This window comes from Balaenoptera musculus, chromosome 1, assembly GCF_009873245.2.
Source record: "Balaenoptera musculus isolate JJ_BM4_2016_0621 chromosome 1, mBalMus1.pri.v3, whole genome shotgun sequence".
Lineage (NCBI taxonomy): Eukaryota > Metazoa > Chordata > Mammalia > Artiodactyla > Balaenopteridae > Balaenoptera > Balaenoptera musculus.
In genome coordinates, this window is record NC_045785.1 from 60725465 (window position 1) to 60751746 (window position 26282).

The window sequence follows — 26282 nt, forward strand, 5'->3', positions numbered from 1 at the left end:
GGTTCCTGGTGGAGAAGTCTAAAAGAAAGAGAACAAAATAACCAAATGAAGGACATTGAGGAAAGTACAATGGTGAGAAAAAGCATGCTGTACTGGGAAACTACAAGTGTGGTGCTATTTTTCCCTTCATGTGTAGCATACATGAAGGAAAAATAGCAAGATACAAGGTAAGTGGGCAAGACACAGAAGAGAAAAAGCAGTTTGAAAGGGTTTTGTGCACTAAGTAGATTGTATTTTACTCAGAAAGCAATGGACAAATATTTTGAGCAATATAATGTTTTAGAACACAAACGTTGGAGCCAGACTGACCAAATCCTGGCTTTGCCAATTACTAGCTGACTTTGGACAAATTATTTAACCTCTTTTGTCTCAGTTTAGTCAACTACATAACCTCAGAGGGTCATTGTAAGGATAAAACTGGCTTGTTAACATAAAATACTTAAAATAGTGCCTGACACATAGTAAATATTCTATACATTTTAGTTATTGAGGCTTTACATAGTTCAATCTATTTCAGAGAGGTCATTCTGGTAGCAGTGAGTAAGTTAGGAAGCTATCTCAGTAATCCAAATGAGAAATGATAAGCTATTTCAAAATGGAGGAAGAGAAATAGATTCACGAGATCTTTAGGATTTTGTAATCGATTAGACACAGAGGTAAGGAGAGCTAAGAAGTCCAAGGACAAATTTCAGATTGCTGGTTTGGGTAATGGTAGTAGATAATGGTGTTACCACTCAGGACAGAAAATAAGAAGAATGAAAAAATTGATCAGATTTAAACATACTAAATCTTAGATACCTACGTTTATCCAAGTGGAGGTAGGCAAAATACTATAGATCTGGTGATTAAAAGACAGGTCAGAATTGAAGGTATATATTGGGTGACAGTTACTAGTGTTTATGTGGTAACTGAAGCATCAGGTATGTATCTAACAATGAGACATTAGAGAATACTAATTGTCTACTCAATCAATAATCTATCTCCTGTTCTTTGTTGTAAAAGAACCTCCCTACCAATTTTTGGCTGGACACATGACTTCCTAGATTAAAGACTTCTAGATATCTTTACAGCTAGCTAAATTAGTTATACCTAAGTTCTAACCAATGGGATTTGAGCAGTGATGTATGCAACGTCTGATTGGGTACTCAAACAGAACAGGCATGTCCTCTCTTTCTTAATTACTATTAGGAATTATCATTCCTAATGGCTGGAATGCTAAACAGGTAATAAAACATCGTATACCATGTGAATGAGGGCCAGATCCTAGAAATGGTAGAGAAATAAGATCAAAAAAAAAAAAAAAGGCTAGGTCTGAGATTAACTCACAGAGCAAAGAAACCATATAAACTCAGATTTTTCCATGAGAGAAAAATAAACTCCTGTCTTGTTTAAGTTACTGTTATAATCAGCCAAAATTATATCATAACCAATACTAAATATGATATATAAAATGTGATACTACACACAATAGTATGGCATGTGGCAATGGCTATTAATAGAATGACAAATGGGCTTAATAGGTAGTGACTGTCATAAATATTGTGGCAAAACATTAGGTAAAACAGTGTCTTGTGATCCTGCAGAAGGCAGGCAAGCTAATAGAAGCTGTAACAAACAGAAGAAATGACTGAAAAAATTTACCACTGATGCTCCAACCCAGAACCATAGCAAAGGTTAATCACACCTCCACCCAAATCTCTATCTAACTAAGCAGATCATGGTCAATTTCTCTTTCAGAACACTGCTTAAAATTTGTCTACTCTTGCTTCCAGTCTATTTAATATATATATATATATTTAATATATAATATATATATTTAATACCTGTATATACATTTGGCTATAACTGATGTGTTTTTATATATATATATATAAAATCAAAAAAAATTATCATAGTAAAGACTTATTTTCCTGGCATGATTAGATAATGCGGCATGTCATATAAGTATATTTTTTCAGGTAATAAAATTCTCTAAGCAGTTTCTACTATTTCCAGTAGAATTCTTTCTAAACTATACATTAGGGCTGTCAGGATGGCCGAGTGGTCTAAGGCGCCAGACTCAAGCTGTAAGTCTAAACTATACATTATACATTCCCCATCTTAGTAGAGACTGTAATGAATCTAATTTAACCTTCCACTGAGCACTTTACTTCATCATTATGAATATCAGTTATTATATTTTAACAAGGTCTTTCTTAGTTTATGTTTATTCTAATTGATCCTTTGTTATATACTGATACTCACAGCTGAACCCATCAGTGTTCCCACTATACTGTTCCCATAACTATCTAATGAAACAGGAAGACATGAAGGCTGCCACAGGACACCAGATGGCTTTCTAAGTTTATTTCCCTAAGTCAGTAGGCTCTGTAACTAAAATGACATCAAACCTTTCCTACATAATTAAATGCAAACTTTTAATGCTTTGAAGCATATAAGAAATAGTTTGGATTTATTGCTAGATTTGCTGAATTCTAATATTTTATATGGCAAAGGTTTCTGGAAGTTTAACACATTCATGTATTTTATATCTATATATTCTTATTTTGATTTTATATATTAAAAAATACATAATCACTAATAGAGTTTAACTCAATATTCTGTATATATAGCTGGCATACAATTAATGCTTTTATCAATGACTGTCTAAGGTATAAATGGGGCATTACTCCCCCCTCCAACAATAATTGGTTAGAACAAAGTGGAAAAAAGCACCAAAAGTGGAGGAGCAAGTATCCATAACTTAAGAATTTCTGAGCACTTAAATTTTACTATAAAAAATATTGTCAAATATATATACTAAATATTAGAACTGTCTGGAAAGGAGAGGGGAAAGAAGGAGTAGGCATGGCAAAACTAGTTAAAAGGCAAATAATAACTTCTAAGTGTTACCTATAAGCTATTTCTTATAGAAATTAAAACAAATATTTGTCTGAAAAAAAAAAGGAAACTCAAAAGCTATTCATTTAGAATAAAGAACATAAATTCATTCTGAAAAGGACATACATTTTTAAGAACTGAAATTCTGTTAAAATGTGGCTTTAAAATATAATATTTTCGGGAATTCCCTGGCGGTCCAGTAGTTAGGATTCCACGCTTTCACTGCCAAGGGTGCAGGTTCAATCCCTGGTCGGGGAACTAAGATCCTACAAGCCGCACAACATGGCCAAAAATATATATATATATATAATATTTTCATGTCTTTTGAAAACAATCATAATAGTCATACATATTTTCTAGGTTCTTGAAATTTTCAATATTGTTCCAAAGCCAAAAACATGCTTTTTACTAATATGATCTATATGCATCATTGAAAAAAACACCACAATACTGATTTTTACTACATTTACCAATAGCAAGGTTCTCTCATTCCTTTTACAACTTCAACTTCACAATATTTTGAAAGAATTGCTAAGACGTGTTGAAAATCTGGATACACACAAAGAAGAGACTTTAACAAAGGCGATCTGGGAAGCAATATACTTAGACCAAGAACAAGAAGAACTTGGGGTAAAGGTCCAAGAATCAAAACCCATCTTTGCTACTTATAGCTTTGTGACTTCAGATATATTAATTTCTTTAAACCTCATTTTCCTTTTTATACAATTGGGCAATGATAGTTATCTCATTAGGTCATTGTGATCATTAAAAATTAAATGAGATGATATATGAAAAAATACTTCACACAATGCCCAGGAACTATTTCCTTTGATCTGATCAGAAGTCAGAAGCTTAATTATTTAATTCATATTATTTTGTTTTATTATATAGGCATCTGGGATTAAACTATGTTTTAATTTCAACGTGCCAAACTATACGTGATTAAAATGTCATTTAAAGACCCCTTTACCAATTCAAGTGCATCAAGTTACAATCTCTGCCCTAAAGAAAATAAATTTGTGTACTCATCCCAAAATGGTTTGCAGCCAAAATTAAACAAAGGTAGCAATAAGCACCACCACAACAAAATCACTTTTTTAAAAAGAACTGTTATAAAATTTAAATCACAATATAGTCCAAAGAAATAGTCTTTATGTCTGGTTAACAATGGGAAAGGGTAGCAGCTTTGTCAAAGATTAAGCTCATCATTCCCTCTCTTCAATTCATCTCCATTTCTATTTCCTGAGCATATCACATCCTATTACCTCCTACTGATCGAGAGATCAGCAAATCCCAGGAGGCTTCTGGAAAAGAAAGTCTAGTGAGGCTCTAACCCAAGGACAAAAGAAAAATGAGGACTGCAAAGAGGATCTGGCAGGAAGGGGACAGGCTCACACTAAACTGGATCACGATTTTAACTTAAACATTCAATGTGGATTCTTAAGCACTTTACATCCTATACTCACTTAACTAAACTATGGTTGATTCACTCAATATATAAACTTTCTAAACATTAAAATAATTTTGCTGGCACACACAGTATCACCATGAATTAGTTGAGACTTGGCATACTGTTCTGAAAAGTTTGTCTATCCTGAAAATGTAATCTGGCACAATACCATAGGGGAGAGGCTAAACATTCAAGGAATTCAAGTCTCCTCATAGTAGCCTTTCATCTTTTTCTGACTGTGACTCACATTTTACACTATAACACAGCAGTCACACATATGCAAGTAGACACAACATAAACCCCTGACACTATTGTTTCATAAAGTAATAAGGACCCATACTATCTGCTCTAGTTTTTCCTTATTATCTGAATTTAGATTCTACTTCAAAAAAAAAAAAAAACAGTGGGGGTCACAGCCCACAAATTGAATTCATAATCCACTAAAGGGTCCCAATCCTTAAAAACACTGCTATAAAAAATGTAGTAAAATGTTAACATTTGGGAATCATTTTTTTTCTGGTTTTAAAGTCTAAAATTGTTAAAATAAAAAATAAATTTAAGAAACCCTCCAATTCATCTTACTAGGGAAATAAGATTATAGAGCCAAGTTACCTTGTCTCATATAGCTATGTATTTCCTTGATTTCCCTCCCCTTTTCCTACTGTCACACAATTCTTTGCATGTACCATGTTTTCAAAAAATACATACTGAATAAAAAATTTATGGGAAGGTATAGGCTAGAAATGACTTCATAAAGTAGGTAGATTTTTAGCCAGGTCTTCAAATCAGCAGCAGATTTCAGTTGGTGAAATAGGAAAAAGAATATATGCAAAGGGACATGGATTAAAAATTAACACCAGGTTTCATGCTTACAAAACAATTTTAATCTATTTATTAGTGAAGACTCAAAGTTCAAGAACAGGTTCACAAAAAATCACCTAAGACCGTATCACAGAAAAATAAAAGGTGATACATGGTAAACAAAACCTATGAGCATACTTATATAAACTCACTGAATGCCAGGAATGAAGTCTACCTCCTCTCTCTTTAGAACATTATAAATTAAGAAAAGTAAAAGTTATACCTCAAAATTCTGCTCCATTATGTTTCCACCTTTACTCAAACTCTCCATAATGGCCTTATTTCGAAGAATATCTTCTTCACTGAGATGTTCTCTTCTTTTTCTTGATTCTAAAACAAGTCCATTCACCAGATAAAAGTCGGCCAAAAAGTTTCCTACCCTTTCCTAAAACAAAATCAAATATTTCAAAATAATAAAGTTTATCTTAGATTTTTTTTAAAGTTTCAAAGTAATACACAGTTTCTTCATAAACATATAACATTTAGATGTAAATAAAATATTCCTCTGGTACTTGAAATTATCAAATTATTTTATACATTCTATTAAGCTAAAAAATACATAAAATTACACATTTCAAATTTATAAAGGAAAATTTAAAACACACAAGATATATGGTAGTTAATCTGCAAATGAATTAAGTCTAAGTAAAAACAACACATAGTATTCCTTTAGAATCTACTCCCAAGTAGCACAAAACTATCTGACAACTTAATTTAGCTAATAGTCAAATATCATGAGTTACAAGGAGGGGTCAGGGATAATTAATGTTCCCATTTTATAGATAGAAAAAAATGGAATAAAAAGAAATAGTCTTAGTCACATAAAATTTTCTAGTACAACTAAAATTAATTACCTGTTCCAATATTCTCTAACAGGCCCAAACTTCAAGTTACAGTTGCTTGCTTCTTTCAACAAAGGGAGAACAACCAAGTAGTTTTGCTCATCAATATAATTATGTATTTATATTACGGACTGGGGATAGGGAAACTCAAATGGATTAAAAGGACATCAAGAAAAGAGGGCTCCTTCAACATTAACCTTCACCTTTTTTCAGACCCACAGGTGGTCAGAGTTTGAAATACCTTACCTCAAAAAACATGATCAGTAACTTACTGAAAACAAGCTTCCCATTTCTACCTGCATGCAGATCACTTGCTCTCCTCTTGCTGTTGTTTTCTGGCATTCCAAAACTAAGTGCTTATTGTTGCTTCCATTTCCACCTTGCTTTTGGTGGCTTCTTTACCAGTCATTAGAAAGCAAGGCATTCTGTACCTGTTTCTACCTACAAAATGGGAACCATAAGCATTACTGACTCCCTCCTTACCTGTCAAAGATTTAAGAAGATCACCTAGACACTCTTCAAGAGCTTTGAGCTGCTTAGCAGTAGCACTAGATGAACAGCAGCTTCAATTTTTATCTTCTCTTGAAGTGATCCTTCTAATGCTGTCCAGAAGAACAGAGTACAAACAAATAAGACTTCAAGCCAACAAATGGATTGCAATGTAGGATCTCACAACTGGGAATCCTATAATGCTACTTGTTGCCAAATAGGCTTAGAGAGGAAAACTGATGAACCTAGATCTCACAGTGAGAATTTTTCTGTGGTTGGGAAACACTCAAGTGATAATGATCAATTTTTGAAATCTTATAATGAAAAAGCATTTATTAAAAATAAATCATATCGATAAAAAAATTTAAATGTATATTCCCCATAATCCAGCCATTCCATTTCTTGCTATCTATAAAGGCATGTAAAAGGATAGTAAACATAACATCATTTATAGTGGGAGAAAACTGGACACAAATGTGTGTCCATCTAAGTGTCCAAAAATAAGAGACTGGATAAATAAATTACAATATATCCATACTATGGAATACTATGCAGTTGCTAAAAAGAATGAAGTAATACTACTGAAAAGAAAACACTTCTAAGACATTGGGGGAAAAAAAGTTGCAAAACAATAGATAAAATGACACTTTATGAAAAATAAACCTATCAACAACTAAAGCTAAATATTATTATAGATAGATATTTATGTACATAAAGCATAAAGAAAGGTCTGGGGGGATATACAGCTGGATAACCTTCTGCAAAGGACTCTGGGATTGTGAGTAGTGGTCAAGGGAGATTTTTCAGCTTTATGTGTAAGACTGTGTGGTGGTTAATTTTATGTCAGTTTGCCTAGACTATGATGTCCAACTGTTCAAGCAAACACCAGTCTAGATGTTGCTACGAAGGCTTTTTCTTTTTTTTTGGCTGTGCTGTGCAGCTTGCAGGATCTTAGTTCCCTAATGAGGGACTGAACCCAGGCCACAGTGGTGAAAGCACTGAGTCCTAACCACTGGACCACCAGTGAATTCCACGGAGGCATTTTTTAGATTAATTAAAATTTACATCAGCAGACTTGAAGTAAAGCAGATTACCCTCCATAATATGGGAAGGCCATATCCAATCAAATGTAGGCCTTAAGAGCAAAGACTAAGGTTTCCCAAAGGAAAAGCAATTCTGCCTCAAGACTGCAAGACAGAAACCCTGCCTGAGATTCTAGCCTGCAGATTTCAAACTCAAGACCATATCAATTCTCCCCTGAATTTCCAGCCTGCTAGACTGCTCTACAAATTTCAGACTTACCAGCCTCTACATTCACACAAGCCAATTTCTTAAAATAAATCAACCTCTCCCTCACCTTTCTCTCCTTCTGTCTATAGGTATACATACATCTATATGCAGATATATACACATACACAGAGAGATATAGAACTCCTACTGATTTTGTTTCTCAAAGAACCCTGACTATTACAGGCTATTTTTGTCTTTCTAATGAGGATATATTCACTTCTACTGTGTGTAATAAAAGATAAATAGAATTCTTAAAATCTTGGCCCTTACCTAATGTGTTACTTATCCTTGACTTTAAAATTTTATAAGATGCTTCTTCATACATCCAACTAAAAACTGTTTGAATATATTTTGAATATATTATATTTGAAATATTATATATTATATAACCTCTTGCTGACAGATGAAATGGGAATTATGGAAAGAATTTACAATTCACTAATGGGGAAACCGCCACGGAGATTTAATTTAATTACAGTGTTGTAGAAATGTAAGCTTATTTAATTTTAGTCAAATATATGGAATACTGAGGGACAGATACTGCATAATAGTTTAAAATTCTAAAAGAAGAAAGAAATAAGGTCCAGGGAAATGAATTTTAAAGTATATCCTTCTTTGTGGTCTTCCTAAGAAATAAAGCATTAGAAATATAATGGAACCATATTAAGACACTGTTCCCTGTATAATAACAAGGCCACCAACAACAAGAATATTTTTCAACATAAAATTCAAATGAACTAAACTTTCTCTCCTGGCTTCTGTAAGAATATCTTCCGACTCTGTGACCAACCAATATAATTCCCAATTTGGATTCAAGAAGAAGAGAATAAACTACTTGAAAACAAGTAAGATACTTCTTTCTACCTGCATTTCCATCACATTACTTTTGCAACATTAAATACTAAACAATTTTTAAAGTGTAAAAATCTCGATTTGCACATACTGTTTTATCTTCCCGAAAAAGCCATCCTGTTTGGGCACGCGTGAAAGAAATTGATTTGGTTGATAAAGTTGCAGAGTAAATATCGCTACTCATTAAAATGTCAACCTCTTCTTCTGTTTCCATCTCTGATTCCTGGGGTGGGGGCAAAAGGTAAATATAAGAATCTAGGTTTTCAAAGGTTATTAGCACCACATATGAAAATGTCAACAATTAAAACGTTACAGATTTCAAAAAAACAAAAAGGACCAATTCTAAAAAAATGTGAAGTGCTAGTTACTCTAAAAACAATTACAGAAGTGTAAACTTCATATAACTAAATAAGTTAGAATTATAACTAATTATGAATCTAAAAATACAGGACACATAAAAAGTGTACTCACACTCTTCCAGATATGTAATGGAAACAATACTAGATTACCTATTACAGAAGTACAAAGTATGCAGAGTAATTGTAAAAGATTACTTTAAGAATTAAGTAGACAGGTCTGAGACAAAATGCCGGTAAGAAGGTTTTGTTTTCTTTAAGTATAGATGAATCTTACTTTAGTTCTTTTTAATCTAAAGACCCACCACTATGAGACTTTCTTTCCCAATAGTTTTAAGTGGAAGGAAGGAAGGGAAGGAGGGAAGGAGAGAGGGGATAAGGAAGGAAAGAAAGGAAAGGAGGCCACATGGGATCTTCTCTATACACCTTATAGAAAGAAAAGGAATCCATAAATATCAATCCATAATTTCCAAACTCAATTAGCAGCCTTGCTTCAACATATTCCCCAGTGCTGGCATATAATAGTTGATCGATAATTATTTTTTAAAAGAGAAAGCTTTGTGCTTGTTTCAGGGACAGAAAACTAAGAGACCAGGTACAGAAGAGTAAATGAGTAGGTATTAGACGAGGTTCTATTCTAAATATAATAGGCCAAGAGAGATTCTGTGATATTTAGGACCCCAGAATCCGAAGAAAAGAGGGAGAAAAAAGGCAGAACCTAGAGAGTTGACTGGAGAATGAGAACCATCCATAAGGTTTACAATAACTAGAGGCTCTATTTTCCCTACCTCCTGATTTCTAGATTCTCAAGAGGCCCATTTTCTATTTGTCACCACAAACTTTCACCCAGATATAGCCCATTTCCTTCACCCTTACAAGTGAGGGATAGAAAATCTTGACATTAATGCTAAGGCTGTAACAGGTGAAAATGTATTCCTGGTAAGCCAAACGAATTCTGAACACAGTTTCCTAAAGAGAAATTTTGACTGGCATAGATTGTACAGAACTGTTAACCATCATGATGTAAATATATTACAAATCAATTAGGATTTTATGTACTAGCTTGGGAACAACACTATATACAACACTACCTATGAAGAAATTTGCTTTAAGTTTCAAACATCCCAATTTCAAATAAACTTTTTTTTTTTTAATAAGTTTTTTTTTTTTTTTAATTTTATTTATTTATTTATTTATTTTTGGCTGTGTTGGGTCTTCGTTTCTGTGCGAGGGCTTTCTCCAGTTGCGGCAAGCGGGGGCCACTCTTCATCGCGGTGCGCGGGCCTCTCACCATCGCGGCCTCTCTTGTTGCGGAGCACAGGCTCCAGACGCGCAGGCTCAGTAGCTGTGGCTCACGGGCTTAGTTGCTCCGCGGCATGTGGGATCTTCCCAGACCAGGGCTCGAACCCATGTCCCCTGCATTGGCAGGCAGATTCTTAACCACTGCGCCACCAGGGAAGCCCCTCAAATAAACTTTTGAAACATAACTCTTCTATAAATCATAGACTATCTCCTAACCACATCATTGAAAAAGACCTGTTGTTAATTACATTCATTCAACAAACATTTAATGAACAATTATTACTTATGTATACATATTAGGATAAAAAACAAGTATTCCCTGCCCTGAGGATTATTGCTCAAAATCTAGCATTTCTGTATTCTTTTAGACATAAAATACACACACATATACCCTAAATACCAGACCACTGGTGATCTCATTGATATTATAACATCAGCTAATACTTACACTACTAGCCTTAATCTCTGGCTTCTCTTTAGTACTATCTTTCCAACTCATCTATTGCCCAGTTAGCTATCCTGCTGTTATTTAAAACATAAGAATTCGAATTATTTAGTACATATATGAGAGTCTAGAATAAGGGTCAGCAGACTATGGCCAGCAGTCAAATCCAGTCCACCATCTGTTTTTTAAGTAAAATTTTATTAGAATATAGCCATACTCATTCATTTATATATTGTCTATGGTAGCTTTTATGTTAATAACAGCAGAGGTGAGCAGTTGTGACAGAGACCATATGACCTGCAAATATATTTAAATATCTAAAATACTGACTCTCTCCTTTTACAGAAAGACTCTGCCAAACTCTAACTAGAATGTACTGATGCTGTATTAGGTACCAGAGACTACAACTAAAAGAACCCCAAACCTCTGAGAAGCTTAGCCCAAAAAAAGAAGAAAGTCATAGAGACAAAAACAGCATTAGAAGCTCTATGGTACCAGATTTAGTGAGAACATCAAGAAAACAATGGTCACTTGGCAGATGAGGAAGTAACACTAAGTAGGTGCCCCACCAGGGTGAGGGAACAAGAAGAAGGGTATCCCCAGAATTGGAAACAATATGAACAAAGGAATGAAACACTAAATAGCCTGGAAAAAATTGCAAAGAGTTCAGCATGAAGGTATCTATGATAACAGGGTAAGAAAAAGGCTGGAAAAGTGAACAAAAGCCAGGTCACAGAAGGAACCATGGCATGCTAAGGAACTTGGATTTCATTCTTCAGGCAATAGGGAACTTTTAAAGTGTCTTTAAGGAAGACAAGTGTCATGAATTTGTTTTCAATGTTCAACCTATCTCCAATATGTGAAATAATTTAAAAGCAGACAAGAAGGGGGCCAGGAAGATCATTTATGAGACTTTTGTGACAGTCCAGTTGACATAATGAATATCTAAATTATGGCAATAACAACATGAATAAAAAAGGGATAATTATAAGACATGAGGGAGACAAGAATAACCACACATGTTCTCTAATTAGGAAACGTGAGAATACAAGAAAAGATGTCAAAAAAAACCTCCAATTTTTCTCGCTGAACAGAGAATGATGTCAATCACCAAAGGAAAGAAAATGGGAGAACGGGCACCTTAAAGGGAAAATAATGAGTTAAGTCTTAAATAAGCTAAATTTTGAGGTACCTAGGAGACACACACGATATCCATTAGGCATTTAAATAGATAGGTCCCCACTCAGAAGATCTGAGTTACAAATATATACTTGTGAACTATCAACTGATAAGAGGTAGGGAGAGCTGTGGGAATGGAAGAGATTATTTTGGCAATTTGTAAAAATGAGAACAACATCAAGCGCATATCAATATTCAAGAAGAGAGCAGAGAAAAGGAAACAGGCAAAAGAGAGTTAAGAAGGAGATATGGGAAAAGAACATCTAATGATCAAGGTCAAGTCATAAGGAAATGCAAATTTTAAGAACTGAGTTACCGATAATAGCAAATACTTCAGAGAAGTCTATATAAAGAGAGGGTTGAAACAAATACACTGATTTTAGCAACAGATTCAATGTGAAGGTCATCTAAAACCCCAAACCTGTTTCCTTTTCCAAATGCCCCAATTCTATTAGTGGCACCACCATCATTTACTCTGTATTGTAATCTGTTCAGTGTGCAATAGCATCATGCTTAAAAAAACAAGGTACATACCTTAATTTAAAAATACTTTATTGCTGGAACTTCCCTGGTGGCACAGTGGTTAAGATCCGCCTGCCAATGTAGGGGACACAGGTTTGATCCCTGGTCCAGGAAGATGCCACATGCCGCAGAGCAACTAAGCCCATGAGCCACAACTACTGAGCCTGTGCTCTAGAGCCGTTGAGCCACAACTACTGAAGCTCGTGTGCCTAGAGACCGCACTCCGCAACAAGAGAAGTCACTGCAATGAGAAGCCCAAGCACCAGCAACAAAGAGTAGCCCTGGCTCGCCGCAACTAGAGAAAGCCCGCACACAGCAACAAAGACCCAATGCAGCCAAAAAATAAATTAAAAAAAAAAACACAAAACTTCATTGCTAAAAAAATGCTAACCGTCATCTGAACCTTCAGCAAGTCATAATCTGTTTGATGGTAGAGGAGTCAAAATATTTCGAGAATTACCAAAATGTGACACAGAGACACAAAGTAAGCAAATGCTGTTGGAAAAACGGCACCAATAGACTTGCTCAACACAGGGTTGCCACAGACCTTCAATTTGTAAAAAACGCAATATCTGTGAAGCGCAATAAAGCGAAGTATGCCTATAACCATAAAAACACATATTTTCCCCTCTTCCATTCTCTCCCTTTTCCAATCCATCCTGCATACTAGCTGTGTGATCTTAGCGATATCATTTAACATTTATAAGCCTCAATTTTTTCATCTATAAAATAGAGACAGTACTATTTAGACAGGTTATTTTAAGGATTTAATAAAAGAGCTTTAAAGTATTTAGATTATAGTCCCAGTATGCTGGCATTTAATGCTTAATATATGATAGTAATTGATATACAGTTGGCCCTCCATATCTGCAGGTTCCACATCTGCAGAGTCAACCAACCAGGGATCAAAAATATTCGGGGAAAAAAATATTCCAGAAAGTTCCAAAAAGCGAAACTTAAATTTGCCGTGCAGGCAACTATTTACAAGGTATTTACACTGTATTTACAACTATTTACTTAGGCTTTACATTGTATTAACTATTATAAGTAATCTAGAGATGAATTAAAGTATATGGGAGGATGTGTGTAGCTTATATGCAAATACTACACCATTTTATATAAGGGACTTGAGCATCTGTGGATTTTGGTATCCTTGGGGATTCCTAGAATCAATCCCCCGCAGATACCAAGGGACAAACTGTATACTATTAATACAATGCCACTATCCATAGCACCTAGCAGTGTCTAGCATTTATTAGGTCCTTGATAAATGTTTGAGGAAGAGAGGGAAGGAGGAAAAGTCAAAAAACTATTATATATAAGATTAATTCATTTAAATTACTTTTTGATCATATCAATACCTTGTTTAAGAATCTATGACTCTCTATTACCGACTATAACAGATCCTAAATTATTTTATCTGGCTGTTAAGGCCTTCCATAAACCATGTTCCTATGCTCAGTAAGAGAAACCTTCACTGCAGTCAGATAGATTGCTTTTCTGTTTCCCAAATAAACCATTCTTAGTCCTACTTCCCTGACTTTACTCATCCTGTTTCCCCCACAAGGAATGTCTTTTTTTCTTCTCTTCAAATCCAAATCTTCCTTGCTCAGTGCCAGTTAGGAAACTATTTATTTCAATAGTACACATACAAGGTAACGAAGGTCTTGTCAACAGCTTTGACAGTAGGAGGGTCTAATCTAAGAGATGTTGAGGAAGGGGGTAACAAGATGTGGTAAACGTAAGGAAAGGAAATGGTGAAAAATAAAAGCCACAGTGACAAAACAAAATATTGACCTAAAAACATTTGTAGGGCTATCAGTGATATATATAGATACTAGAAACGCTTTTTCTTTGGTTTATAAGCATTCAGGGAACAACGGATATAAGATAATGGTGAATATGGTCTCTCAAAGGTCGTTGTGGAGGCAATTCCAACATGGAGATATGGTGTTTAGAAGCGGTATAATTTTGTACTTTAAGAGTGAAAAGATGGAGAAAAGAAAGGTGGCCAAAGAGTTGGGAAAAGTAAAACGGTACAGACAGAGAGCCAAGAGAGGTGTTCATATTAAAGAGATAGAGATGGTTCACAACAATAAAAGAAACTAAGATAGGAAGATAAATGGGGACAGGGTCAGAACAGGTTCAACAAATGAGAACTATGAGAAGTTAGAGTTTATTTAACTAGGAGATCATCAGTGAATTAAGAGCAAACAGACTCAGTGGATTAGTCAGGATAGAGAACAGATGATAAAACTTTTTTAAAAAACTAGAGGTAAGAAAATGAAAGCTTTAGGAATGAACCATCTCCATTATGCCTTATGCCTTTTAAAACAATTACACCGAGGCTTGGTTGCATACACAGACTTCTTTTTTTTTTTTGGCCGCACCCCGCGGCATATGGGATCTTAGTTCCCCAACCAGGGATCGAACCCTCACCCCTTGCATTGGAAGGTGGAGTCTTAACCACTGGACCACAGGGGAGGTCCCTACACAGACTTTTTTAAACCATTTACAGGAATACTGATAAGACAACATGCTCACCTCATGGTGTATTCGCTGATAAACTTTTTGTTCATTGTCTAATACTACAAAAGATTCAGAGGGTGCCGCATCCCCATTGAAAATGAAGCTTAAATCCCCTCGTTGGCACTTCATGTCAGTAAAGTCTATGAGAGTAGTGTCAAGCCTGTGAAAGATGGATAGATGAGAAATTCTGACAAATAAAATTTCAATAAAACTTCATATTAATTAAACAAGTTTTGCTCCTTCTAAACTCAAACCAAGATGCTAATACCATATTTCAAAGTCAAATTTATAGATAAAAGTTAAATTTAAAATATCTCATTAAAAAACACCAAAAGAATATTTAAATATATATTCAATTTTATCTATATTTCATTTTTCTGAATATATACTTCGTTAATCCAGCAAGAAGAAGGTTGTTTCCCCATTGTTGATGCATTTCTCTAACTGTACCCTTATTCTCTACCATTTCCTATACTGTGGCTACTCCATAAAAGTTACTTCAAGCGGGAAGGGCAGAAAAGGAAACCAGACCTGTCTAACATTCTGTGATACCTTCAAGACCAAGTTGCTACCTCAGCAGAGTACAGCTGACCCTTAAACACCAGGGTTTGGGGCGCTGACCCCCATCCCCTCCACATGTAACTTCACAGTCGGCCCTCCGTATGCACATTTCCACATCCTCAGATTCAACCAACCTTGGATCATGTAGTACTGTAGTACGTATTTCTTGAAAAAGATCTACGTATAAGTGGGCCCAAGTAGTTCAAAACAGTATTGTTCAAAGGTCAACTGTATATAAGAGAGGTATAGCCATGGATGGACCACATTCTTAGACTAAGGACTGTGTGTCCACAGTCTTGTCCTTATGATCTGCATCTATGCTTATGCTTGATACCAAACCTTGCTTCATCCTTCAACTCGATAAACCATTTAACTTACTCTAAATTCTTGGCCTTTCTGCTTGACTTCCCAGATTCAGATTAGTATTCTTTTTCCCAGCATTTTCTTTTCCAGCATCTCCACAGCCTGAAAACATTATGGATCGTTCCTATGGCAAATATTAATGGACTCACACGTTTGTATGTTTGTTGTGCTCATTGTAACCAAGACCTGGCATGGTCGATCCAGTGGGTTGGTCTCAAATAAAATCTACAAATCACTACTTGCTGAAATTTGGGAGAATAATGGGATGGAAAAGTTCACAAGTACCCTGAAGCGCTTCAATCTTGCACAAGGCTTTGTAGGAGATCACCACATCAGCATATCTCTGACTGATTGCTCAAAACACAGTACTTAATCTAAGAAATAGGTTCTCACAGCTGTTAAGAGATGCTGATCATGCCCAAGGAAACTCCTTTAAGTCTTTGTGAGAGATCCACCTGGCTACTGAGTTTCTAATGCAATATAAGAACTCATTACTTCGTAGGTTTTTCAGTTCTCACCATAGATAAGGCAATGTGAGTGGGCATTTTTGGTTTCCCTTTATAGGAAAAGCTGAAAAATGGAACGTATTTCGCATGCTGCATCAAAAGAATAACTAGGGTTACATATAATTTATCACCAAAACTAGTAGTTTTTAAAGGTGAAGGTGATACTGTTAATAATTTTACCAGGACAACAGAGGTGAACAGCGAAATAGGGTTATCCTATGTATAAGAGGCTCTTTTCTGAGCCATATAAAATATACACACCCCTCAGAACCGAATAAGAAGTGAAGGTGATACTGTTAATAATTTTACCAGGACAACAGAGGTGAACAGGGAAATATGGTTATCCTATGTATAAGAGGCTCTCTTCTGAGCCATATAAAATACACACACCCCTCAGAACCGAATAAGAAGTGAAGGTGATACTGTTAATAATTTTACCAGGACAACAGAGGTGAACAGGGAAATATGGTTATCCTATGTATAAGAGGCTCTCTTCTGAGCCATATAAAATACACACACCCCTCAGAACCGAATAAGAAGTCCTAAAAAAAATACCAAGTCACCAACTCCTATATGAGTGAACTCTACCTGCTGCTTTACAGTTGAATTCTAGCCCCTGGTCCACTTCCAGTGGCCTGCTACTGTACTACTGGTGCCTGTACTACTAAACATATCCTGTTATTGCTTGTACATGTGGTGTAAGAGAAAATAATGCCAGTAAAAGGGGCTTATCCCCTACCTCTATAAGATGTGGGCTACTGAAGTCTCAAAAAAGGAACAGATCATTTTACATGCGTGGCCTATTTGGACTCCAAGCTTCAGCTACCAGGGAACTCTATACCCCACAAAAAAAGAAGAAAAGGGTCAGAACAGTCTTTTGCCTCCATTCCCTTCTTGCCCATCCTGGGTGAGAGTAGTAGTGGGTTGCAAGGGGTGGGGGTAGGAATAGTGAGAGAAGAGATGTACAGAGAGACAGAGAGACAAAGACAGACTGACACTGGCAACATTTGAGCCCTTAAATCTAATTTATCATAATGATATAATTTATAATATAATTTTTATACAATTTATCACAATGATATTTTAATGTATTAACTAGTCCTTGGCTTTCAGCTTATAAGCCTAAATACTTTTAATTTTGCCATGTAATTCACCATGAAGAACAAAAAATTCTTTATACAAATGCAAAGATTTGAGTAGAAGATGTTCTGTTTCAGATAAAAACTTGAAAAATGCCCAAGTAACAGTGAAAACGAAATAGGGCCTACTCGAAATAGGAAGAGCCTGACTGAGAAAGTTTGAAATGATTATTTTAGTCAGTGGTTATATATAACCTCAAAATTATTAACAGTGAAAATATTTGTTAGTATTCTCAACAATAAAGTTGCCCACACTTTCCTATTTCTACTAAAGTATTAATTTCTCTTTGACAACAAAGAAGATACTTTTTTTTTTTTTTTGGCCACATGGCCGGCAGAATTTTAGTTCCCCGACCAGGGATCGAACCCGCGCCCTTGGCAGTGAAAGCGTGGAGTCCTAACCACTGGAACGCCAAGGAATTCCCAAAGAAGATACTTTAAATGATCACATAGCTGTCATGAGATACAAGTAAAATTCATTTGAAGTGATGTTTAAAAGAACTAATCATCTCCTGATGTTTAAATTTGAAAGTTTATATTTAATGTTAACAAACTTCTTTTTCTTTAAAATAATTCTTCATCTATGCAAAAAACCTTTGCCATACATCCTAAACTGCAGCTACTCCATTAGTCTAGTAAACTTTGTTTGATAACTAGCACTTTGAACCTGTCACATTTCTCCCTCAACCTCGGCTGCTAGTAAGTCCCAGGTTTCAGAGTCTTGCTAAACTGCAGTAGCTTCCCTTAAACTACATTCTTTGACACAATTATTCTCTCTCAGCTTCTTATTCTCATGTTTCTATCTTAACCATTTTGTGGTTTTTTTATCATCTATATTTATTAGGTAATATGCATCATGTCATTTACTTTTAAAAGTCATATATAAATGCAAAACAATTTTTTAAAAGAAAGAAGCTCCTTTTCTCCTAAATTTAAGAATCAAACAGAACTAAAACTAACCTTTACTTAAAGTAGCATATGGAAGATAATACTATTCTCCCAAGTTATCTACTAACTTTGGCAAGCACCTATATTAAGCATTTTTAAACTGATAATTTTTTGATAACCATAATATATTGTTATCAATAGGCTACTGAATTAAATCTACATCATTATCAAATCCTTTCCTAGTTTTTTCATCTATACTTTTCTGTATTTTCCAAGGTTTCTATAATGACCATGAATTTAATGTGCATGAACACTTTCATCATCAGAAACATCTGAGGAGGTTATTTTTAAAAACAAAATCACAGAAGCTTCTACCTTAATAGAATTTTGCTGGAGAATAATGACCCTAGAACTTACTTCCATCTAAAGATTATCTCTTCATTATAATTTAACATATTGAATAATAAATCTCATAAAGAGTTGATATTTTAAAATTTCTGCCTTGTGACATGATAAGATCTGACAGGAAGTCAGAGAGGTCCTGGCTCAGTTATTAATTTGCAATATGCTCATAAAAATCACTTCACTTGTCAGAACGTTCTAATCTATAAAACGAAGAGTTTATATGAGATAACCTTTTAAGACATCACTAGTTCTAGACCCTTACATACTCAAATTAATATTCTGGATTTTTATAAGATACAGACATGTAAAATTTTATGTATATATAAATATACTAATAGATATGAATATACTAAAAATTGGCATATTCACCAGCATTATATATAGCTTAGATATATATAATTTATAAATATACCTATATTAATAGAAAGCTAAAGAGATAATGATAAAATACTGAAATAAATAAAATAAATAGATTCCCTGTGAGATCCAAACATCAATCTTAGTTTTAAAAGGAAACAGAAGAAAATTAAAATTAGCCTTAAAGTGTTCACTAGAATGGATAGATGACTGAACAGATGAATGGCTAGAAGCATGGATGGGTAGACAGGGGAGGGAAGGGTTGGAGAGGGATGGAGGGAAAAAAGGACAATAGTTATGTCCTCCTTATGTGTCCCTTATTCCCTACAAAGCTAGGAAGAGGGAGATGACCATCTTATATCTTCTTAGTGTTATATCATGATCTTCACTCTACTTGCCTTCCAGATAGTCTACAGTTAAATAGTAATACCTTTGTTTTAGTCAAGATTTTATGCCTTTGGTTCCTTATCTGTAGTATCTCAAAGGAGATAAAATATTGTGAATATATTACAACATGTTATAAAATACTACATCCAAGTATAAGCTATTACTACAAAAAGAAAAGCTACCTCTAAATCTCAATTATCTGTTACTCAGAAAAAAATCAAATCACCTTACCTGATATTGATACCTTGTTTGTATATTTTACATGCATCAGAAGGCAGAATTCGGGAAAGTAAAGGCACTGTATTTGTAAAAAGAAAAGGCAAAAAATAACCACCTAAAGTTCTGAGAGATTACAAATTTTTTAATTAGAAGAAGAGTAATGTAAACATTTTACTATTTCACCAAAATTGTAATAATTTCCTTTAAAATAGTATTTTCCACTTAAAAATAATATACAAAGCAATTTTGAGCAACTTCAAATACCTACTATTTAATTGTAATTGCTGTATGGTTCACCACCACCCCCCACCAAACACATGTAAGAGTAGCAGAGTTGATATAATGCCACTCTTGGGTACATATTGTAGGATATTACTGTAAGTTAGAAAACGATGCCCTGTGGTAACTAAATCCTCCTGAATGGGTAACCAGATAAGCCTGGATCCCATCTGATCCTCTAAATATAATTGGATTAAATACCAGAAAAGTAATACGTGTAACAGAAAAAGACACTTTTAGAGCTAGATAGTCAAATTTGAGTCTGAATCCCAAATATGTGGGTTACTTAAGCTCACTGTAGCTCAGTTTCAAAATCCATAAAATGCAATCATACTATTGACTTATAGATTTCTACATTCCAGTGTTGCTTACATTCATATCACAAGCTATATTCTCATAGCTTTTTATTATTTATTATCTGCTCTATTTTGAGGAAATATGAGTTATTCTATGGATAAATAAATCTACATAACAGGCTATATAATTAAACTACCACATACCAAAAAAAGAAAAAATGTGAAACTCAAAATTCTTGAAATTAAAGATTACATCACATGTACATGTGTATGTAAGTGGGTGTGTGTATCTATGTAAGATATATTACATGTATATTTTACAAAACAGTGTTTTAAAAATGGGTGATAAATCAACCTGCGTTAGAAAGAAACAAAGACTTTGGAGAAAATTAAGGGCTAGTTTTTTAGTTAACTTTTTCAAAAGCATCAATATTTGCTCATTAACATTAAAGGTATACCAAATATAAAAATGTCTTTTTTAAATACTGAGAGGTCATTTAATCCAAAATGATTTCCAGCATTGAAGACAGTTTTCTAGACTTTTTATTTTATAAAAGCAAGAAAATTTTACGTCCAGAGGGAATATCAACTAAGAGTTACCCTGGTCAAAGAACATAAGAAATCATTTTCTGATAAAATTTTTCCTTATATGAAACAACAGAAGTTTAGAAGATTAATAATGGCATAAATCTACGTAAATGATCAAAGCTCCTCTTTCATGCTTATTGAGATCCAGTTTTTATGTCCTTAAATATTTGGTGTAGCATGAAAAAGATGATTACAAGAAGACAGCATTCTAACAATTTAAATTTAACTGATTACATCTTTTGAAGTAGTATGGTAACCTATAAAAACAAAACTTAGAATCACATACCAATACCCATTTATCAAAAATCAGAAAAGGAGGAAGAGAGGAATGTAGAAAAAAAATAAGAAGCTTGGGGTTTGACAAGCAAAAGTTAAAAAAAAAAAAAGATATCATTGAGAAAAAAAGATTTTAATGCATTCCAAAAATAAAGCAATTTTCATTTTCCCAATTCTGTGATGACTTTTTCTTCCCCCATGTAAACTGAACAATTAGGCTGTCTATATCTTAAGTTACCTCAGCATAATCTGAGAGTCTAACACAGTACTCCAAAGGCAGCATAATCCTCTGAACTGAAAAATGGGAAGTCTCAAATTTTAATTTTGGTTTTGCTATCACTTACTCCCTGATTTTAAGAAGAGTTTCTAGGTCGAATGTTTTCCATCTATAATATGCAAAAAACTGTCCCAAATACAGGATGGATATTCTGTAGATTATGAGATAAAGAAAAAAAACTATTAGTTTTTCTGTTGAAACATGCTATATACACATAATGTTAAATTTGTAGTGATTATAAAATTATTTAACACTTTACAGTATCTGAAGGGCTTCCTTCAAAAACATGACTTCATTTCATCTACACCAAAACAAAGGCTTGAAATAGGTGGGGCAGTTATTATTATCCCCATTTTTAAAATGAAGAAACTGAAGCTCAGGAAAGTTATGTGATTTGCCATGTCAAACAGTTAGGAGCCAGTACTTCTGATTCCAATTTAAAGCTTTTCCATACCTAAAAACTCAAGCTGGAATAATTTAGTCACCTTCAGACTTGCTATTAACCAAGTCTGAGGCTATTTTCAGCCAAACACTGAAGGAGAAAGAGTAGAGTTTGTGGGCTCCACTACCTCTAAATTAAACTTAATGCCAGACCTCAATATTTCTTAACTTCCCCTTATTTCTGGGTTGCCTTTTTTTTAAATATTAGGGGCTTTAACAAGGGGAGGAACCATGTCTAAACTCTGGAAAAAAGCTTGATAATCAAATCAAATAATAGAGATTATCCAATTTTTTTAATCCGAAGTGTCTAAGCTAAATCTAGCCAATGAGTTTAGTTTTTAAAATTATAGATGACATCTAACCATCAGGTGCTAATAATTTGACATGAAATCAGTAAAAACCTTTATCAACAATGAAACAGATGGGCTGACTTTTTTGCATCAAAGTCAAGTTCTCAAAGAAGCAATACTTTAAACAAGTACCTCAGTGGTTGCATAATGAACTTGATTATGCAACATTTATAATGTGTTTATAACTATAGATCATATGCACAATTTCTAGAGTAATTACATCCATTTCTATTTCTTCATGTAACTGAAATGTCACTTTTAAAATATTTTAGAACATTTTGCTCAGCAACATAAAGTGACTATCTTAGAATTCAAACCACTAACAATTACTAAGACAATCAATTAAAGAGCCAGTACACTCAAGGGACAACCTCAGTTTAGGATCGCCAAGAATGACTGGGGTCTTTACAGATAGAAAAAAACAGGATGAAAAAACAGTACTCAGGCTTTAGACCAATCTAACTTAGACCTCTTTTATTATACAGTGCTATTACAAACCTTTTTTTCTCTCAGTATTCTAGAGCACTGGGACTTCTGAATAATTTATAGAGCATAAAGGACTATCAGAGTTAACAAAATCATGTGTGATCTTTTTTTTTTTTTTTGGCCATGACATGAGGCTTGCAGGATCTCAGTTCCCCAGTCAGGGACTGAACCCGGGCCACAGCAGTGAAAGTCCAGAGTCCTAACCACTAGGCCACCAGGGAACTCCCTCATGTGTGATTTTGATGGGGCCAAAACTAGCCTGATGAGCTAAAGTTGTTAACAATGTTAGAAAAAACGATTATATTTAGGGATTAAAATTTTACATTTAGAGATTAAACACTAGAAAAACCTTAATCACCCATGCTGTACAGTATTATGCAGCTATTAAAAAAAAAATGAAGTACTTCCTCATGAACTAAAATGTAAGATACCTATGATATATTAAGTAAAAGTGACAAAATGCATAATGATATAATAGTATGATCCCATTAAAAAAAAACTAATGCTGAGGCTATATATACATATATATATTTATATTTATATATATGTACATACACGTTTGTGAGCATTGAAAAGAGTTTGAAATATTCATATGAAACATTAACAGTGGTTTCTAGAGTTGTCAGTATCTGATTTATTTTTATGATTACTTTATGATTTATTTTTATGATTATTTTGGTGATAATAAGCATTCAAATATCTTTAATATCATAAAGATTAATTCAGATGCTTTAAAAAACACACATAAGCACACTATATTCAAACCTATATATAGATTACATTAAAAAAATGTTTAACCCAAAAGTTAGTGGTTTGGATAGTTGTTTACTTAGTAAAGTAAAGGTCGCTAGGATCAAACTTCCTATTTGGACACGAAAGTTTTCTCCCTAAGTAGACTCATGTTTAAAATGAGGAGGAGAGAAAACTTACCTTGCCAAGGTAAATCAATAAATGACTGTAAAATATCTAGGAATTAACGTCTTTCATAAATAAGTGGAAGAGTGTGCAACCAAATAGTATGTTAAAACAGTGGCTATAAAGTATGCAATAAAAGCAGCAAATGTGATTGAAAGATGACAAAACATACAAAATCAATTAATGTTAACCAAATTCTTCACATTCAGGGATCTAAATACTATATGTCAAACTTCCCTAAATTCAGTAATCTAATAATCCCATAATTATTCTTCTCTTCCCTCTGAAAATTCCTTATATTAAATTATTATAATATTTGAACTGGCATTTTATTTTAAAAAAAGAGAATTTTTAATCTTAAAAATAATAATTATGAAAGTTACTAACCAGGTTAGTATAATTAAGTATTACTATAGGGCTTTATAGCCATTACATTCAACATGATGAAAAATATTTTAATTTCCTTAGGGTAATATTTGTTATGTTAACATTTCTATATAATAGTTATATTTGCACTTGCATTTCTGCATACGTACATATTTTATAGTAAAATATAGCACACTCTTACCCCAGCTTTGAAAATCCCAGTGAAGTTCTAGATAAAAGTCACCTAGCTGAGAAATGAAATATGAATAATTATTGAATGCACACCTTCGTTAACAGCTCTTATACCTACTTAATAATTTGCTTAAAAAAAAAATCTGTTATCATTAAAGGTCTATAGACAGGAATAGGAAATAATTTCAATGTATGGAGTTGGAGAAAGAACCAAAAAATATATATGGTTATTACTTAAAATTACATTACAATAGCAGACATTACTACACATATCTACAAAGGAAAACTCACACCACTCTAGATTTTACAAGAACGTTTTAATCACATAAGAACATATCTGAAACTGACATGCATTTAAATTTGCATCAATAAATATTCCATTTTGCATAACAATAAGTAGTATTGTAAAAATAATAACTTTAGAAGTGTTATTTAAAAAATGAGTAACTTCCAAAATGATTATTGTGTAGGCTCATAATGGTCTAATAAAATCACCCACTGCAATAGAAACTTTTTTTCTATAAAGTGATAACACAGGTTTACTAAATCTGAAATAATATGTCATCATATGAGATCTATAGAGAACGTTTTTATTTCACAAATTAGAAGCTAAACATCAAAGACTGTAACTGTTCAGGGAACTATTAATCAAATATTGTCAAAAAAATTTATCCCTTGAGACTTCAAAAACAAAGCATACCTAAAAGAAGACATAGTCATGATGATATATCTTTCTCCCACAGTTCTTTCACGCATCCAAAATACAGAGGAAAAAAACAACAGAAAACAAACCTCTCTCCCTTTCTGTGCCAGCACACCCAGCTCTTAACATCATGAAGTAGGACAGACAAAAAGAGTTTTGTTACATAAAGAAAATGCAAACTGCTCCTAAGGCAGTAGCACTTCAGCTCATAGAAAATCTTTCAATCCAAAGGACAAAGGAAAACTACTGCCATTAATTATGACTTACCTCCTTTTTTCTTAGAGCTCTTACCTAATTTATTGAAAGCAATAATTCTTTATCTGCCTTCTAAGATCAAAGCAAATAATGCTTCCCATAAGATTACACATCATAATCAGAGTATTTTGTAATGTCATTATTGCTTAATTGAGGCAGGATTTTTACCATTTCTTGACCCTTAATAATTAGTGAGAAATTAAACTGTATTTTTAAAATGCTTAAAAGTAACTTGCAATTATCCTTTAGTGCAAAATCAGCAAAGAAATTTAGCCTACCTCTTTCAGGGCTTTTAATAATCGAGGTCGTTTTTCTTCAACACTTTCCCTGGATTGCTGCTTAAGCTTCCTTAAAAGAGCTGTAACTAAAATTTAAATTTAAAAAATTTTTTTAATTTAAAATAAATTTCACCATGCTAGACTGCCAATTACACCTCAATAAAAAATTTATGAAAAACAATTTCACCATGCGAGGAAACACCACTGGCTTATTACACAGAGATATAATATAGATACTGTGAATAAGTTAGAAAATACCTTTAGCAAAACTGTTATGATCCTCAAGGAAAACTGAAAACAGATACCTCGACATCAACTTATTCATACTAGTTTTGCTAGTTTTTAATCATCAGTAGGCTTTATGTGACTGAGTCAAGATTACCAATCTCAGTCAGATGATGCAGTGTCCTGTTGTCAACACTGATCTAAAAGATGATCTCAAAGATAGATCTCAAAAATCCCACTGGACATTATTTTTCTAAAAATGTAATTATCTGCAATTGTTACCAGTTGCATCTGTTCTTCTTTCACTTGAGGCTGTACTCTCACATACCACCAACACAGCATAAAAAATACTAAAATGAACCCTATTCTATCTGTGAAAAGAACTTCTGACTCTAATAAAACCTGAAACCCCTCAGAGCGTCTTCTCAACAGTTAAGAGATGGAGATTTAGACAAATTGCCTAAGCGCAAACCACAGCATTACTACTTATTAGCTGTATAAACATGGAACACTTAATTTCCCTAAACTTCAGT

General features: G+C 33.8%; 1 protein-coding gene across 1 annotated transcript in view; it reads right to left on the bottom strand.

The window, feature by feature from the left end:
• Positions 1–26282, bottom strand: part of ANKRD13C (ankyrin repeat domain 13C) — an 82646-nt gene that overhangs the window by 17115 nt on the left and 39249 nt on the right. Inside the window, exons 4-9 of the mRNA XM_036857340.1 lie at positions 25525–25610; positions 24299–24344; positions 19835–19901; positions 15013–15157; positions 8756–8887; positions 5415–5576 (exon numbers count right to left, since the gene is read on the bottom strand). Of these exons, the coding sequence (XP_036713235.1) occupies positions 5415–5576; positions 8756–8887; positions 15013–15157; positions 19835–19901; positions 24299–24344; positions 25525–25610 (638 nt within the window). The remainder of the gene's footprint in view (positions 1–5414; positions 5577–8755; positions 8888–15012; positions 15158–19834; positions 19902–24298; positions 24345–25524; positions 25611–26282) is intronic.